General features: G+C 39.8%; 1 protein-coding gene across 2 annotated transcripts; it reads right to left on the reverse strand.

The window, feature by feature from the left end:
* Positions 1 to 3,723: 3,723 nt before the first annotated feature.
* LOC125999550 (YEATS domain-containing protein 4-like) lies at positions 3,724 to 17,279 on the reverse strand. Of its 2 annotated transcripts, XM_049767634.1 has the most exons (7): positions 17,232 to 17,279; positions 16,237 to 16,356; positions 11,286 to 11,352; positions 11,098 to 11,192; positions 10,028 to 10,120; positions 9,852 to 9,939; positions 3,724 to 3,890 (listed from the first exon to the last, which is right to left on the reverse strand). In XM_049767634.1, exons 1-7 carry the CDS (start codon positions 17,277 to 17,279, stop codon positions 3,724 to 3,726), a joined length of 678 nt encoding a protein of 225 aa, XP_049623591.1. The 2 variants fall into 2 exon arrangements, with proteins under 2 accessions (XP_049623591.1, XP_049623592.1); XM_049767635.1 differs by lacking the exons at positions 11,098 to 11,192; positions 11,286 to 11,352.
* Between the last annotated feature and the right edge of the window lie 1,186 nt (positions 17,280 to 18,465).

The following is an 18,465-nucleotide window of genomic DNA, read 5'->3' on the forward strand; positions in this document are numbered from 1 at the left end:
ACATAGCAAAATTTAAGATACTAAGGGCAATGCTAAGGACAGGTTACCCCAAATACCTCCTATGAGATTTCAAATGCTCAATTTCTTAATATTTTATCTATCAGGACAACATGGGAATCTATCTTTATTGGGCTTGCTTGGCAGTGCTCAGGCCTTACTCCTGGCTATGACCTCAGGGATCACTCCTGGGGGCCTCAAGAGACCATGTGGGATGTAGGAGATCAGATCCTGGTAGAGCACATGCAAAGAAAATAACCCACCCACTCTACTATCTCTTTAGTCCCACTTCTTTCATTTTCTGAGGGCAGCAAGATTCTTATCTCAATGTTTTCCTTCATGCCACCTGGTATTCCTATTTGACAGTCTCAAATTACTCTAGTTAAAGAAAGGAGACTTGAGACATACTTAGATGTGAACAACAGAAAATTCAAAGATGCTAATGCTTTGAACATGAGACCAATTAGTATTATTGTTGCAGAAAAGTTTAGAGTTGTAGATTACCAGTCAAAATCACATTGTTGGTGGATTAAACATCTGGCAAATGTTTAAAGCCACTTTTGAGCTATAGTTGAGTATTAGTGAAAGCACTCTAAAGTTGCTTGAGAAACAGCTCTGGTTTTAGTAAAGACATGAGGTTGTGCAATCATCAACACTAATTCCAGAACATTTCATCACCCCTCAAGGAAATCCCCTCTTCCCTTCCCCAGGAAAACTTATCAACCGGGTTTTTGTGGACTTGCCTGTTCTGAAGATTTCTCCCAAATGGAATTCTGTAATCTGTGGCTTTTTGTGCTTGACTTCTTTCACTCAGCACATTTTCAAGCTTCATTCTTTCAAGTAGAATCTGATTGATATTCTATTGTTCTGGCATAATGATATTTCACTGGACGGCTATACCATATATTCACTTACTGGTTAATGGGCATTTGAGGTTGCTTGTTTTTTGATGAGAAACTTTCATACACATGCTTTTGTGATCATATTTTCTTTTGGGGAAATATACCTGGAAGTAGAATTACTGAGTAACAAGGTAAATAGCTTTCTGACCAACTGTTAATTATTTTTCAAAGTGGTCACACCACATTTTATTCCCGCCATTAATGTATGAGTGGTACAATTCCTTAGCATCCTTTCCAATTTGTTTCAAATTACCCTACTAAGGTGCCAGAGCAATAGCACAGTAGGTAGGGCATTTGCCTTGTACATGACCAACCCAGGTGCAATCCCTGGTTTGATCCCTGGCATCCCATATGGTACTTAAATCTGCCGGGAATAATTGATGAGTGCTGAGTAGGAGAATCCCTGAGCACTGTTTGGTGTGGCCCCAAAACAAAACAAAATATCATTCTAATGAGAGGCCAGATATTAGTACAGTGAATTTACTTGCCCTGCATGTGGCTGAACCAGATTTGATCCTCACTATCATATATCTACCCCTGAGCACAGTATGAATAATTCTGGAGCTCACAATAAGGAGTAACTTTGAGAAGCACTGGTGGTTCCGTGTGAAAATCTCATTTTGGTTCTCATTTGCATTTTATTAATTTCTGAAGTGGAACATGTCATGTTTTTATTGGTCATCTGGATTATGTTATTTGGAAAATATCTCTTCAATCCTTTGATCTTTAAAATGGAGTTTTAAAACTTGCTGAGATATGAATGGGGCGATCCAAGGATGAAGATTAAAGATAGGAGTTATGGTGACAGTCCATTGAGTAGGGCCCTTGCCATGCATGTAGCTAAATCAGATTCCACCCGATGGAATACCACTGGGTGTGGCCACACATAAAAAAGATGAAAGACAACACAGAAATAAGACCTGACAGAAGCAAAGTGGTTTCATATTATATTTGAACCCTGCTACTGATCCATGTATAATGTCCAACTTAATTTCGTGAACTTTGGGACCATGAGCCCAAACATTTGAGGATTTGAGGGCGTCATCTGGAGGATAACTCCGTACTTATGACCTGGACGTATTCCCCATTAGCTTTACTGATACACTTCTTAAGCCCCACTCTGAACTGTGTGCAGTGAGATAAGAGTCAGGGAAAGCTCCCTGAGGCCTGGACAACTAGAAGGGCCACTCCCTCCAGAGGGCCTCCTGTCAGAAACTTCAGACTGCAGAGGTGTAGTCCCAGCACACCTATAAGTGCCATGATGGAAAAAATAAAGCAACAGTAACCAAATCTACTGGGGCAGAGAGAGTGCAAATAGCTGCAAGGGCCTAGTTATGACTCAATAGAGTAGAATTTCTGCATTATGCATAGGCAATGTTGCCATTTTGGGTGCTGGGTAATGCACATGCTTCCAAAATGCCTTTTTGGAGGGATTCCTGTCCCTAGGTTGCCAACATGGGTTAAAACACTATTGCATTTAAAATTTAGTATTATTTCATTTTGGGTTTGGGCCACACTGGGGATGCTCAAGGGTTATTTACTCCTGGCTCTGCACTCACCAATTACTACTAGCCATGGTTGACGTCCACATGGGATGCTGCTAATTGGACACTAGTTGACAGTGTGCAAAGCAAGTGACTTACTGCTGTGCTACTGTCCAGACCCTAAAATTAGGTATTACAAGGGCCAGGGAGGCAGCTCCTCCAAGGGTCCTGGGAATAGCTCATTCATAGTTGAGTTTAGCCCCAAAGCAGAGCTACGGGATGGAGAGACAGTGTTATAACACTCGCCTTACTTATTTTCAGACCTGGTTTAATACCCAACATCACATATGGTGCCATGAGCACTGCTAGGAATGACCCCTGTGCACAGACCAAGGAGTAGTTCCTTAGTATACCAATATACGATTGGTATATTTCAAAAACAAACAGCAAAACAAACACATTGGGTAATTGTGTAATGTGAGCAAGAAAGGCTATGAAGGAAAAAGTAAAGATATTAGCAGTGATATATGAAGTTTCTGTACATGTTTCCTATATGAATCTTGTAAACATGAATAATTAAATATTTTTCTACAAAAAACAATAATAGTTTTCTAGTTGCTATAAAGTGTTTCTATATGCTAATAAGAGCATGGGCACAGTGGGTAGGGTGCTTACCTTGCATGCACGTGATCTATTTTTGATCCCTGGCACCCTATATGGTCCCCGGGTCCCACCAGGGGTAACCTCTGATCACTGCAGGGTTTGGCCCATAAACAACAAACCAGAAGTGGTCACAACACTATAACTATGATTATGATGATCAATTAACTGTAATCCAAGAACTCTGCAAGTGCTTCCAAAAGGAAGAAACACATCAAGCACAGGATCAGAAACCAAAAATCATATTTATTGAGTACATCAGATTAAAAATGTCAGGATAAGACAAGAACTTAAGAAAGTAAATATACATTAAGTTTACTACTAATTCTAACTACAAGGGTAGTCTACAAAATCTGTACAAGTCAGACTTTACTATGAAATTCTGATGCCTATCACAAAATAAGCAATAGATATAAGGCAGTACAAAATTTGAAACTGTGCTTAACATCAGGGAATTAGCTAGCAATAGGTCAATAAATACATACGGCTTTCATTTATTACACACACATATTTCTTGAAAGAGTACTTAAAGGTTACAGTTTGCCCGCACTGCTGAGAAATCGATGATCAACAACTATATATGCAGTTTTCCTAAGTAACATGATACCCCTTAAATTCATTCTCCTTTAAAATTCACTTTACTATCATTCACCTGTCAATGAATTTCTCTTCACAGTTGTTCATATTTCATTTACCTGATCATCTTCAAGTTGTCGAATTTCATTTTTTAAACCATTTATAGCTTCCAAGTTTGCTTTTAATCTCTCCTTAAATTTTTCAATTTCAAGGCTTGTCCTTTTTTGGGCAGCTTCTAATTTCTTTCTGGTTTTCATTTCAAGTTCTGCAACTAAGGAAAATACTTTTAAAGAACTATTTCACTTTTTCCACATGTGTAGCTTATGTTATAGTGTAACAAGTATTCGATCACTTTAAGATTCTTTTCTATGATGAAATGTGAGTAACTTAAGATACGTAACATTAAACCCAGGAAGGTAGGTCAGAAAGTCTGAACTCCCAACTTCTGGTCTACCTGGACTTGAATGGAAAAGGGGCTGGAGAGATAGTACAAAAGTTAAGGCCTTTGCCTTAGACGCAAAAGGATGGTGGTTTGAATCCCGGCATCCCATATGATCCCTTGAGCCTGCCAGGAGCGAATTCTGAGCGTGGAGCCAGGAGTCTCTCCTGAGCGCTGCCAGGTGTGACCCAAAAACCAACAACAACAAATAATGAAAAGATGCTACTTCTTGCCTGCTACACAACCTTTCTGGCGTCTCTTTGAAGGATGTATGTACATAGTAGATTTTTCTTCTAAGGAGCTTGTAGTTGATTCTTTGATACATGTCTCTGGTTTTAGACATCCTATGTTTTGTTTAGGTTAGAAGTTTTTATTTACATTGTCCTGTGATTTGCTTATTCAAATGGCTGTTCTTTTATTATTTACTAGTTTTTCCTTTAATACTTGTAGACAATATTGTTTGTTTACTAAAAACAAACAGGGGAATTGTTGTGTATGTAAACATTTTAATGGGATTATTATGTTACTGACCCTACCCTGATAGGTGATTGTGCCCTACCCTAGGGTGTGACCTGGCATTCTGCTCTCACCCTAGGGTGGTACCTGATTCTGGGGCATTAAAACATGGGTCTGTAGAAGGCACGAGGCTTTTTGTCCTGGACCTATTCTTAGGCCTTTTGGCTTTGGCCTTTTCATGGAATAAAGAGCTGTTTTCATCGGAAGACTGCCTGCCTGTTGGCTTTCTTCCCCTCCGCATTCACCTCAGAACCGCCGACTGAACAGGGTAACAGACGTGTGGTCCGAGCTGGAGGAGAAAGGCCTCATCCTCCATCCCTCCATCAGTCAACCTCTTCAGGGGCTGACTTGCAACATTATATATAAAAAATAGTTTCTAGAACTAAGCAGGAAATTCCGAGGGTAGGAGAAATAGCACAGCAGGGAGGGCATTTGCTTGCACATTGACGACCCAGGTTTGATCCCAAGCATCCCAGATAGTCCCCCAAACGTGCCAGGAGTGATCATGAGTGCAGAGCCACGAATAACCCTGGTTCACACAAGGTGTGGCCGAAACACCAAAATGAGAAATTCTGGTCCCTATTTTTTTTTTTGTTTTTTTTTTTTTGGGGGGGGGGCCACAACCGGCGATGCTCAGTGGTTACTCCTGGCTTTCTGCTCAGAAATCGCTCCTGGCTGGCACGGGGGACCATATGGGACACTGGGATTCGAACCAACCACCTTTGGTCCTGGATCGGCTGCTTGCAAGGCAAACGCCGCTGTGCTATCTCTCCGGGCCCTAATTTTTTAAATTTAAGATTCAACAAACATTTCATCTTTATTCATATACTTAGTAACGTAGGAACAGTGAGGTACACAATTCAGACACATTCAACTATTTATGACAGTGCTTCTCAAATAGTGACCCGCAACCCCAGGGTGCGGGGCGCGAGGCTATGTCTCCAGGCCCGATTTATGATAATCTTAAATCTTTTCTTTTTTCTTCTTATTAATATATTTATTTAAACACCTTGATTACAAATATGATTGTAGTTGGGTTATAGTCACGTAAAGAAAACCCCCTTCACCAGTGCAATGTTCCCATCACATTTGTCCTAAATCTCCTTCCTCCCTACCCCACCCCATCCTGCACTCTAGACAGGCTTTCTACTTCCCTCATTCATTCACATAGTTATGATAGTTCTCAAACTAGTTATTTCTCTAAGTGCACTCATCACTCCTTGTGGTGAGCTTCATGTTGTGAGATGTGCCTTCCAGCCTTCCTATCTCAGAATTATTGCCAAAAATGTCTTTTATTTTTCTTAAAACCCACAGGTGAGTGAGATTATTCTGCGTCTATCTCTCTCCCTCTGGTTTATTTCACTCAGCATAATAGATTCCATGTAAATCCATGTATAGTAAAATTTCACAGATATGTGCAACAGGAAGAAATCGCACTACTAGACATATATGCACCCAATGAGAGACCAGCAAAATATCTAATACAATTATTGACAAATTTGAAAGAGGACATCAATAATAACACAATAATTGTGGGAGACCTGAACACGGCCCTGTCAACACTTGTTCAACTAGACTGAAACTCCACAAAAATAAGAGAAATGGAAGAAAGAGGCCTAGTAGATATATTAAAACTATTCTTAAATAAAAAACCTAAAAGAAAAAATATTTAAAATCACATAATCATTAAAATAATTCTTAAATTTATGTGCAGATAAATACAAAAACATCAAAGTTTGAAAATGAACTCAGTGTGTGTGTGTGTGTGTGTGTGTGTGTGTGTGTGTGAGGTCTTGAGTCATACCCTGCAATGTTCAAGGCTTACTCTGCTTGGCTGTGTGCAAAGCAAATATCCTTCCCTCTATAGATCTGTCTGGCAAACCATATATTATTTCTTGTTTTGGGGGGATCCTCACCCGGTAATGCTCAGGGTTTACTCTCGGAGCTCAAAATATCACTACTGGCTTGGGAGACCATATGGGATGCCAGAGGATTGAACCCGAGTCAGCCATGTGCAAAGCAAGCACCTTCCCCACTGTGTGAACATTCCGACGCCTTAAGCTACTTATATCTCTAAAATTTATTTCTAGAATCGAGATGATAGTAGAAATACCACCTAACATCTATTTAAATGACTTAATGTATATAAAGTATACACTGCCTGGTACATCAAGAATCTTATTACCTTATGATGATAAAACATTAAACAAAAAATAAAAATAGTGTTATTAAAACAAAGCTATTTGGTTACATTTCTAAAGAAAAATCATAACTGCAAAAGAGAATACATCTTTTAAATATTCCATTTAGAGCAGCATTGATTGGGTTTGACAACAAAAGAATGCACTCTCATCCGAGTGCCATCTAGTGGACTCATCATAAAAGCATTGGAGCCCTTTTGATAAGATGTCTGTGGTTCCACAAAGAGTGGTGAGTGCAGTTAGAGAAATAACTACACTGAGAACTATCATAACCATATGAATGAATGAATGAATGAATGAATGAATGAATGAAGGAACTGGAAAGCCTGTCAGGTGGGGGTGGGGTTAGGTGGAGGGAGATTTGGGACATTGGGGATGGGAATGTTGCACTGGCGAAGGGGGTGCTCTTTACATGACTGAAACCTAATCACAATCATGTTGTAATCAAGGTGTTTCAATAAAGATATTATTAACAATTAAATAAAGAAATAAAAAATTTAAAAAGACAGAATTAAATATTCAAGCCAAAGGTAACAACAATGGATTCAAGAGACCCAAACTTGAACAATCTAAACTTAAAATGAACCTGTCAATCTGAAGGACAGGAGTAGGGGTGGTGGTACGGGATGCACTTGGAGAACATTGGTGGAGAGAAATCAAAACTGGTGGTAAAATTGACCTGATTTATTGTATGTCTGAAACCCAATTATGAAAGGCTTTTGTAAATCACAATGGTTTCAATAAAATAAAATTTAAAAATAAAAAATATGTCTGTGGTATTGCAATTGAAAATAAGCATGGTGGGGGAAGGGAAAAAAGAAAAAAAAAGAAAATAAGCATGGTTTGAAATTAGAAACAAAACCAGACCAAAATACAAAACTTGGGCATGAGAAGCACTTGATTATTTTAAAATACACTATTGAACCTAATTAGTTGAATGCATTCTATATAGACCTCCTTAATCTCTCTCTCTGTCTCTCTGCCTCTCTGTCTCTGTCTCTGTCTCTCTCTCTCTCTCTCACATTTTTTGGGCCACACCCACATCGCTTAGGAGTTACTCCCGGCTCTAAGCTCAGAAATCACTCCTGGCTCGGTGGACCATATGGGATGCTGGACTTGAACCCTGGTCTGTCCTCGGTCAGCCACGTGCAAGACAAACACCCTACAGCTGCGGAATTGCTCCAGCCTTATTTCCATTTTTTGTGTCAGGTTATTAGCTGTTCTTTTTGATGTACATGAGCTCTTTAAATAGTAAAGAAACCAGCATTTGCGATATAATAGTTTTCAGGGTTCACAGCTATTTAGTATTCATGACATAGTGTACCTTGATTTTGCTAGCCTGGGGACCACCATCCAGCAGTGCTGTATCAAGTGTTTAGAAAACTTTATTCCCTCTTCCCTCAATTTCCAATCCCTCATTCGATTATACTGGAAAACCCAACTTTATAGATCTTCAAAATAGAATCAGAATCCAACTTCTTCTCATTGCTACTATTGCTATTATTTTGGTTGCCTCCAATTCTAGTACGATCAATATCACTGGAAGAGCTATGTAATGATTTGATCTAATTCTATTCTTTCTGCTTTATAGCCTCTTCTCAGTAAAAGCTAAGACAAGTGATTTTTTTTAAATTAGTTTTATAGTGTCACCTTTATTCTCAATATTCAAAAGTAACTTCATAACGCCTTCAGTTTAATAATCTGAAGTTGTCACAGTTACCAACAACTCATTATATGACCGAATTCTGGGCCATGAACTTTGTACAAAGGGAAGGCAGGTATGATCTCTGAGCAGAGCCATGGGTAAGCTCTGAGAATAGCCAGGCTTACCTCCAAAACAAAGGACCTACCCCCTATTGACCTCTCTACCCTCACTTCTCATGCCCAGTGCCTTGTACACTCTACTTGAGTTTTGACTGCCTCCTGACTATTCAGCAAGGCATGCTGGCATGCTCTTCCTGGAGAGCTCTTCCTACAGGTAACACCTTTCCTTCAGGTAAGCACTGGGCTCACTCTATTAAGCATTTTCTCAAATGCCACCATTTCAAGCAGCAGTTTGACCAGATATTTAAAAGTCCATCTCCTCCATGAAAGATGTTTCCTCTCCTCCTTAATTTTATCATTCCTTCACTACCTTATGCTTTTTTCTATTTAAAGTCAAGTTTCTTTAAATAGTAAGTCTTTTCCATGAGGACAGAGAATTTATGAGAGGAGTATGAGACTTGGGGCCCTCCACTTGGGTGCTCAAGGGCTATTTCTGGCTTTGTGCTTAGGAGTGAACACAGGCAGGGCTTAAGAGACTATATGTGATGTCAGGGATTTGAACCAGGGCTGGTGGCATCCATGATAAGTCCCTCCATCCCTATATGAACTCTTTAGCCTCCAGGGAGGACTTTTTGTCTGATTTGGACACTACTCTATCCTCGGAAATATACTATGCCTGGTACACAACCAGTGAATGAGAGATCACAGAACTGCTAAAGAGAAACTACATGGTCAGTGACAAATAGGTTCCACCTGGAATATGAAATAAGGATGATTGGCAGTAGCTGCATGGGGGATAAGTAGGAAAATCTGAGGTGCTGTCAATCAGAGGAAGCTTTACCAGGATTATCAGTCTGTGAGTTTGGTATCCAACATTCCTGTATGAATTTGATACCACATAAAATAATATTAACTAAAAAAGGGCAGACTTGATCATCATCTACAAACATCCTTATAATTTTTAAAATTCATTACAAAACTTTTAACAAAGAGCAGAAAAAAGAAAGTGACTGAAAAAGGTTAATAACTAAAATGAACAAAAAGCTATATTTAAATATAATAGAGGGATAAAAGAAAAAAGCATGTTAGAGAATGTGAGAGGCTGGTTATCTTTTATCTTTCTGAAATGAGATCTAATTTGAAAACAATTTCAAATGTCCTTTTTCAAATTCTTATATATATATTGATTTTTAAACTAAAAGATCTACTTCAATAATTATTGAATATCTTAGTCATCACTAAACATACTTTTCTTACTCTACTACATCATAAAGGTTTTTTTCAGTAGAAATTAAGAATTCATGGCACTTACAGTCTGTTTCATGCTTATAGGTGCCTAATGTTAGCAGACGAGATGTTGTTAATAACTCTTGCATCAATGCTGTAGGTTCTTGAAATATCTAATCGGACAAAATTAAAAAAAAAAGTCCAATGACCTCAGAGTTCTATAACTGAAAAGACACTCAAATTCTTATGGTATCTACTTACCATTTCATCATAGAACTCAGAAACCACCTTCTGTTCCCCTAGCATTGCATTGGTATCTGATGGAAATAGCTTCAGTAAATGATACAGGGTTACCTGTGAAGTAAATATAGAAAGGATATTGGTGCTCTGGCAAACACAACGGTGACCAATTTCGCAAACCCTGTACTTCAGTTTCTTTGAGGCACAGCAGCCCACAGCCAAACCCAACAGGAGTAGCACAGTTAGGTTTGGCACTAAAAACAAAACAACTGAATAGTGGCATATCACAGAGTTTGTAGACTCAAGTTATTAATAGAAAACAAATGGAAATTGTAAATTTTAAATGTTTTTTTTCTGCTATAATAAGATTTCTTGGTCTTTTTCGATAGAAAATCTCAAACTATGTTTTTGTATTGATTTTACAAAAGGTACATCACTTAATAATAGATAAATTTATTAATTTAAGTCAAGAAATATCATGCCATATTGCTTTCCATAAAGGTTGAACTAGACGGCATTAATAACTTTCAGACACAAAAGAGAAAAGAGCTGGAAGTTACAGCTCACCTCATGAAGCTCACCACAAGCAGGGAGGAGTTTAGTTAGAGAAATAACTACGTTTTGAACTATCCTAATAATGAGAATGTACTAGGGAAATAGAAAGCCTGTCTAGAGTACAGGCGGGGGGTTGGGTGGGGAGGAGTGAGATTTGGGACATTGGTGATGGGAACGTTGCACTGGTGATGGGTGGTGTTCTTTACATGACTGAAACCCAAACACAATCATGTATGTAATAAAGTTGTTTAAATAAAGAAAGAAATATCATGCCATAACTTTACATAAAATATGTCTGAATAAAATGGTAATGTGGGGCCCAGTGGTGGCACAAATTGTAGGGCTTTGTTTCTAAGATATCTTAGAATGGACTGTGGTTCTATATCCCGGCATTCCATATGCCCCTCAAGCTAGGAGCGATTTCTGAGTGCATAGACAGGAGTAACCCTGGAGCTTCACCTGGTGTGGCCAAAAACCAAAAACCAAAAAACAAAGGTATTAAAAACTACAGATTTTTAAAGAGTAACATTACTCACAGGTCTTTCATTAGGATCCAGGAAAACTATTTTGATGGTTATTTCAAATTCATCATATCCTGTTTCAGTAATTTCATAAGGTGGTTTAGTAACAACTAAAGAAAGAAGAAAAATAAAATAATTGTAAATCCCTAGTTCTCTCGTTCCTTTAATTTTTTTTGTTATAAGTAAAAAACAACGTACTATACCTCTTAAGAAATTGATGTAACTTTCATGCAATCTAAATTGGATTTTCTTCACATAAGCTGACATATCCTAAAACAGAGAGAAATGAATTATGCATAAAAACTTGGAGAAAAATACATTGAGTATATGTACTTTAATTTTACATAATATACCTCCCTTTAAGTATGTGGCATTTACTTCTTTAAAAGAAATAAACAGGAGCTAGAGTATAATAGTACACAACGAAGGATTGCCTTGGCTTGTCAATGGTCAACCCATATTTGATCCCTACAAAGACCAATTCCTACACTCAGAGCTAGAAGTAACCCCTGAATATTACTAACTGTGCCTATGAGGCCCTCCTAAAGACCAGGAAAAAATATAAATAAAGCATCGGAGCCTGAAAATTATTTCACAATTCATAATAAAGTAGGACATACATACATATAACTCACTCATTTTTCATTATATTTGATTCGACACATAATGTTCTATTCAATTATGCTTTACCATACATAGTCTACCCCAATCATTTTTAAACCAAAGAACTCTATAATTGATTTTAAAGAACAAATTGTAGATATAATTAAGTTCAATTAAACTAAGTGATCTAAAATGTTGGGTATAACTGTCAGAGGCTACACTGTGACGCGAGTGCAGTTCATGAGTCCCTGTGGGTGCTGGGGCATCTGGAGGAATGATTTTTCTCTCTGGCCTTGGCATGGCTGCTCTGAGAAAACCAGAGGCCCCGGGTCTCAGACAGGGATACATGCAAACTGACTTTTTTTGCTCTTTCCGAAAAATACAGAAGGGTTAAGATGAGGCTGCACCATCAAAACTCCAGTTCTCAGGGCCACCCACTGTGTTCATAAATGGCTTCTGAATCAGTGTTCTTGGGTCACCCCTGGTAGCTCTCGGACTCTCTGGCTGTTCTGGAGCCCATAAAATAAAGACTGTACACAGTGATATTCCCTGAGATGGCCGTGAGTTTCCCTTCAGATGAATGGCCATGCCTGGACACCTCTCAAATTACACTCTCTATGGATGTGATGCTGGAGACCTAGCAGCACCTGTGGGACATAGGACAATGCAGGATGAAGCCTACACTGATCAAGTGGCTGGAAAAAGGAGCCCTTGGGGGGAGGCGGCAGAGGGACATGTTTTGAGAATGCAGAGCACCAGTGCAGAATTCCACCATTCAACAATTTACTTTTGGAATGTGCCAGAGCATACCTAAGCTTTTAGGGGGCTCACCCACCAGATGTATCCTCAGATCTTCCTGGTGGGTAGAACTAATTTATTCCCCATGGTGTTCCTCAAAAGGCCTGCTGTGGACGCCTTTTTCCCCTGCGTGGATGGTTGAGGAATTTCCAAAGAGACGCCTGGCATTACATTTTAGCCAGTATTTGACTATCTCTCCTTTGTATATATCAGGCAATATAATGGTCTCTATCAAATAAGTTGGCTCAGAAATTCCAGCACCATAGTTTATTTGAGAACCCCTTTTTCTGGATATAGCCAGTCCTAAAAGCAAAGACAATTTTTCTCTTTGCTACTGCAGTTTCTGGTAATCAAGGGCATAACCAGAATGCGGATCTTGACCCTCCTGTAGAAGTAAGAAAGCTCATTCTTGGGGATTTGGTTCCTTCCTTCACTTAACCTCTAAAACTATAGAATCCAGCCTAGAAAGATCATGTTTCTAGATATTTTCTACTTCCTCCTAATCCTGATTTTGCATTTAAAGTAAGCTTGCAAGGAGTTACCTTGAGTTGTGACCTTCTCTCTTGTAACTTAGAATTTTTATATCACACCCATAGCTTAGGTATTGTTATTGTTATACTAGGCTTTGTGATTACAATTATTCTTCACCTGTGGGTAATTTTAGCCCTATAAATTCCCATGCTCAAAACTTTGAACTTGTCGCACTCCTGCCAGAAACGAGTTGAGCCCACAATCTCTGTGTGGTTTCATTTATTTCATATTTCATATTCAGACACTCGTGCTTCCGCTTTCTTCTCGTGAAGTGCTATGACCCACGAGAATTGCTGAGATGCAGCATGTCTACAGCAGGGATGGAATCTCCAAACAGGAGTGAGTTGGAAAGCTGCAAAACCCGCTCTGTTTTGTTTGATACTGTGCTGTGGGCCACATCCTTGAGAGAACAGTCTTGCCTGTATAGTGATGAAAATGAGGACTCTGGGGTCATCAGTTCCATTGGGGGCCAGAATGAGGAGAGTGTCCTCGCTGTGGAGACCCAGACTATTTGTCACAACACTCCTGAGCCTGGTCCTTCCAGTCCCTGGATTCAGTACTCCACAGTTGGGTCACTTTCTGCCTAGCAACCAAATGTGTTTGCTCCGAGCACCTCATGTCAAGAGGCTCACAAGAACATTCTCCATGGAGTAGGACTCCTACAGGCAATCAATGAGGCAATGACTTCCCTGTGCTTGGCACTGTGATATACCCTCAGATACCCCTATTACACAAGATTCCTCTGACAGTTAGCGAAGTGGACACACTCTGAGTCAAAGGTCACACCCAAATGATCCTAAATCTAAGAATTGGGAAAGGCAACAAAAATATCATATATGTCTTGATATTGGCAAGGCCTTAAATTACTCTTCTTTTTTTTTTTTTTTTTTGGGTTTTTGGGCCACACCCGATAACGCTCAGGGGTTACTCCTGGCTATGCGCTCAGAAGTCGCTCCTGGCTTGGGGGACCATATGGGACACCGGGGGATCGAACCGCGGTCCGTCTCCTAGGCTAGCGCTGGTAAGGCAGGCACCTTACCTCCAGCGCCACCGCCCGGCCCCTCAATTACTCTTCTTCCCTATTGGACATAAGAATATTCATACAGGAAAAAGCTTACACATGTCAAGAATGTGGGAAGGCCTTCACTCAATCCTCAATGCTTATTAGGCACAAGAATACTCATATAGGAGAGAAGCCTTATTCATGTCAGGAGTGTGCGAAGGCCTTCACGCGATCCTCATTCCTTATTAAGGACAGGACTATTCATACAGGAGAGAAGCCTACATATTAGGAGTGTAGGAAGGCATTCACTCATTAATCATGGCTTTCTGTCCACATGAAAATTCACACAGGAAAACTAAGTAAATTGATGCCTTTTGAAGTGGTTCATGTCGGGCCATGCATAGATATCTCCATTTAAGGGAACTCAGGCCCACTAGATGTATCCCTGGATTTTCCTGTTGTGGAGAATTGAGAACCCTAGAGGGTTCTTCAAAAAGCCTCCCCCTGTATGAAGGTTTGAGGAATTCCCCCCAAAATATTTATGAGATGTGTGTTATGAAACTCATATTAAATCACCTTCATATTATTCGGCCTTAAAACCAATTCTCTTTTCTACTGATATTTACAGGCAAAACATAGTCTTGATTAAAACCCCTTTCCTGGATAATATTTAGCACTAAAATCAAAGACAATGGTTTTTTCTCATTTTCAAAATGTCCTTGCATCCTCAGTTTCTGATATTCAAGGGCTTAGCCAGAAATCAGATTCTGGGCTATTACCTCTTCCCAGAAAATGGAAACTGCACCTTAGTGGATTTAGCTCTTTCTTGCACTTGATCTCTAAAATAATAGAGCCCATCCCAGTGAAGACAGAGTTCCTAGAATTTTTTCTACTTCTTACTAATCCTTTAGTTTGCATCTGACATTAATTTGCTAAGAACTGCCTTGAGTTGTGACCTCCTTGTAACTCAGAATTCTTACCGCTCACACCCAGAGCTTAATGTACTGTTTACTGCTAAACTCTGCCTTGTTATTGTAAACATTCTTCTTAATACATGTTACTGACTTTTACCCCATATAAAACTCCCTGATTAAAGATTAAATTTGTCACAGGCTCTCCAGAAGCTGAGTACCCAAACAATTCATTTGTGTAGTCTCATTTTCTTCAAAATTATTTAGTATGCCAGTCCATGTTTCATCCACCACCTGAAGTGGGTTATTGAAGCCCACTGAATCTGTAAGACAGAAGCCACTTGCAGCAGGTCCCCATTTGTTTCCCTTTTGTTACTATGTCTCAATCAGTTCGTATTTTTCTCCCTGAGAGGAGGGGTTTGAATTTTGGAATTGAAGTTGAATAAACTGAAGGAGAACTGTATAGCCCTGAGCAGCACCAGGAATGAGCTCCAGAAATAAAGTTTTAAATGAAAAAAACCATTCAAGTGAGTTATTCTGACCTACAGTTTGCCCATAGTGTAATTTATGTAGCCTTCAATGATTTTAGTAAACCTAACATTGTGTATCCATGACCAAACACTTATCAATTTTATTACACACCAAGAAATCTCATTAGCAGGGTTTCTCTAAAGCCTTTCTACCTTCTGACAAATACTCTTTTTGGTATAATCACATAACATATAGCCTTTTATCTTTTTTCTCACTTACCATGTTTTTCATTATCTTTCATTGAGAATTAGCATGTATTTTTGTATCTTTTTATTGCCAAACAATATTGCACTATATAGATACTCATATGTAAGTTTTGGTTGTGGATTTTGGAAAGTTCTAAGTACGGAATAGGTTACCCATTCAATAAGTGCATTTATTTGGAGGGGGAATCATGCTGGGCATTGCTCAGGGGTTACTCCTGGCTCTGCATGCAGATATCACTCCCGGCTGGCTCAGGGGTCATGATGTATACTTGGATTCAAACCACCTTTCATCCCAGATGGTCTGTGTGCAAGGCAAACACCTACCTCTTCACTATCTGTCCAGCCCCCTCTTTCAATAAGTACCTTTTAAATATATATATATATATATATATATATATATATATATATATTATTTAGGCTGTATTCTAGGTTCTGGAATTCAGCAGCAAAATGGAAAGAACAGCAAAATTATTATAAAATTATAAGTTTAGAAATATTATGGTGAAATATAATTTAATTCTATGTAAACCAACTGTAGATGAAGATGATCATAGAAGAAACAAGTGCCTACCTCATTTATATACGGTTTCACATACACCGTCCACTCGTGGGTATGCCCGTCCTCTTCTCTTTCCTTTCCAAAATAGCGAGCAACATTACCATAAACTATTGATTTAACGATAGTAACTCCCTAAAAGAAAAAGAATAACTAAATAAAATAAAAAGCACAAATGTGGTTGGAGAGACAGTACAGAAAGTAGAGCATTTACCTTGCACATGGCTAACAATAGGTTCAAATTTCAGTGCCCCATATGGTCCTCTGAGCCTACCAGAGTGATTTCTGCAAGCAAAGCCAAGAGTATGCCTTGCGTTTTCACCTGTGATGAGGGATTTAAATTGTTTTGCTTTTGTTGTATTGCGGTGGGGGACACATCTGGCAGTGCTCAGTGATTACTCTTGGCTTGCTCTGCACTCAGGAAACACCCCTGGCAGAATCAGGGGACTGACTATATGTGATGCTGGGAATTGAACCCAGGTCACCCTGTACAAGCCAAACGTCCTACCTGCTGTGCTATTGCTCCAGACACAATTGATTTTTATGGTACTGACTTCTCAAGCATCATACAAATAGTAGGGCAATTGGCTAGAAAAATTTGGGGTAGACTAGAGGTAAGATTTTTTGTTTTCTTACATGTGTTTGGTTTTGTTATTTTCTTTGGAGCATCATCAAGAAATGCCTGGCTCTGGTTTACCTAGTAGAGTTCAGGGAACAATATGCAGTTCCGGAAATTAAAATGGGGTTCGATGCATGCAAGAGATGCACGCACCCCTTTACCATCTCTCCATTCCTTGCAACTGTTTTCTTTCTTTAGTACAGAAAAATTGCAACTAATCAGTAAAACCACAATTTCAAAAATAGTAACACCAAGAAAGGAGCTGTTAAAAATGGATTAAAGACCACATTATCACCAGGAATATCCCTGAGCACAGAGAAGGTATGTCCTGAGAACAACTCTGTGTGGTCCCCCGACCAAAAATTAATGTAAATAAAAGTGAACACTACACTGTGTGCCCGCCAGAGTCAGGCCCCAACTCGGCCATTTTCTGGAACATACTGCCTGAGGAAGAAGCCATGGCGCCTCCACAGAAAGACTCGGGGGGGGGGGGGGGCCTTCACACACACAGCGTTGTCCACGCAGCCTCCTCGGAGGATTCCAGAAGCTGGAAGTGCAGGCGTTGAGGAGGTGGGGGGACACGCGAGGACCTTGGACTGTCCCGGGTGTCTAATTAGACGACGTCTATCTAATCAGACGACGTCTATCCGGGTATTAGGCCGAGCGAGTTGCTGAGGAAAAGGCGCCAAAGCACAGTGCACGTCTAATCAGACGACGTCTATCCGGGTATTAGGCCGAGCGAGTTGCTGAGGAAAAGGCGCCAAAGCACAGTGCACGTCTAATCAGACGACGTCTATCCGGGTATTAGGCCGAGCGAGTTGCTGAGGAAAAGGCGCCAAAGCACAGTGCACAGGAGCGAGGGGAGCACGAGTTCGCACTCTGCACTTCCGGGATGAGGGCGCACTCTGCACTTCCGGGACTGTGATTGCTGTCACTGAATTCAAGGAGACATTAGTTGTATCTTAATTCATGTAACTTACTTCCTTACAAGGAGAGGACGTCGAGGTGGCCACAAACCCAAGAGGGGGTCCTGGGAAAGGACCTTCCTGCTCAGCTCGCAAAGGAGCCCTGAGGACCCCGTAAGCCAGTCTTCCAAATTCCAGACTTTGAGATGATCTATCTCTGGTATGTAGGGAACCTGTGAACACTGGTGAAGAGAAGCTGGCAATACTGGTGGATTGGTGCTGAAACCATTGTATGTCTAAAACTTAACTACAAAGAACATAGTAGATTACAGTTTTAACTTATAAAGAAAGAAAAACATAACACTAAAAGCTCCTTAGTGTTAACCCTAACCATAAACACAGGATCCCCTACTGCTAATTCTATCACTAAACTGACCCTGACCCAAGAATGAGTATAAACCTGTCAACTAGTCAAATAAGTTTGGCTAAACTTTAACAATTTCCCCAGTATTTCGCTTGCCTTTTTTTCTCTGAACACAGCAATACCTACGTTTAGGTCTCCTTCTAGGTGAAATATAAGACATCTGCCCCTGAATAAAGACCCCCTGACTCTATACTTGGTGCATAAATGTTGATCAATATGAATACGTCTTGCTTTAATGTTTCCCTGATCAGTAAGTAGTGTCCATCTTTGTCTCAGAGTACTGTGTTGAGGTTGAA

The sequence above is a fragment of the Suncus etruscus genome, chromosome X (assembly GCF_024139225.1).
Source record: "Suncus etruscus isolate mSunEtr1 chromosome X, mSunEtr1.pri.cur, whole genome shotgun sequence".
NCBI classification, from domain to species: Eukaryota; Metazoa; Chordata; class Mammalia; order Eulipotyphla; family Soricidae; genus Suncus; species Suncus etruscus.

Bases quoted from the DNA above. Each gene is read 5' to 3' on its own strand.
- LOC125999550 (XM_049767634.1), bottom strand. From the start codon at position 17,279: ATGTTCCAGAAAATGGCCGAGTTGGGGCCTGACTCTGGCGGGCACACA. The intron at 16,357-17,231 runs GTGTAGTGTTCA...TTTTTCTTTTAG, and splicing joins CTGACTCTGGCGGGCACACA to GGAGTTACTATCGTTAAATC. The intron at 3,891-9,851 runs GTAAGTGCCATG...TATTTTCCTTAG, and splicing joins CTATAAGCATGAAACAGACT to TTGCAGAACTTGAAATGAAA.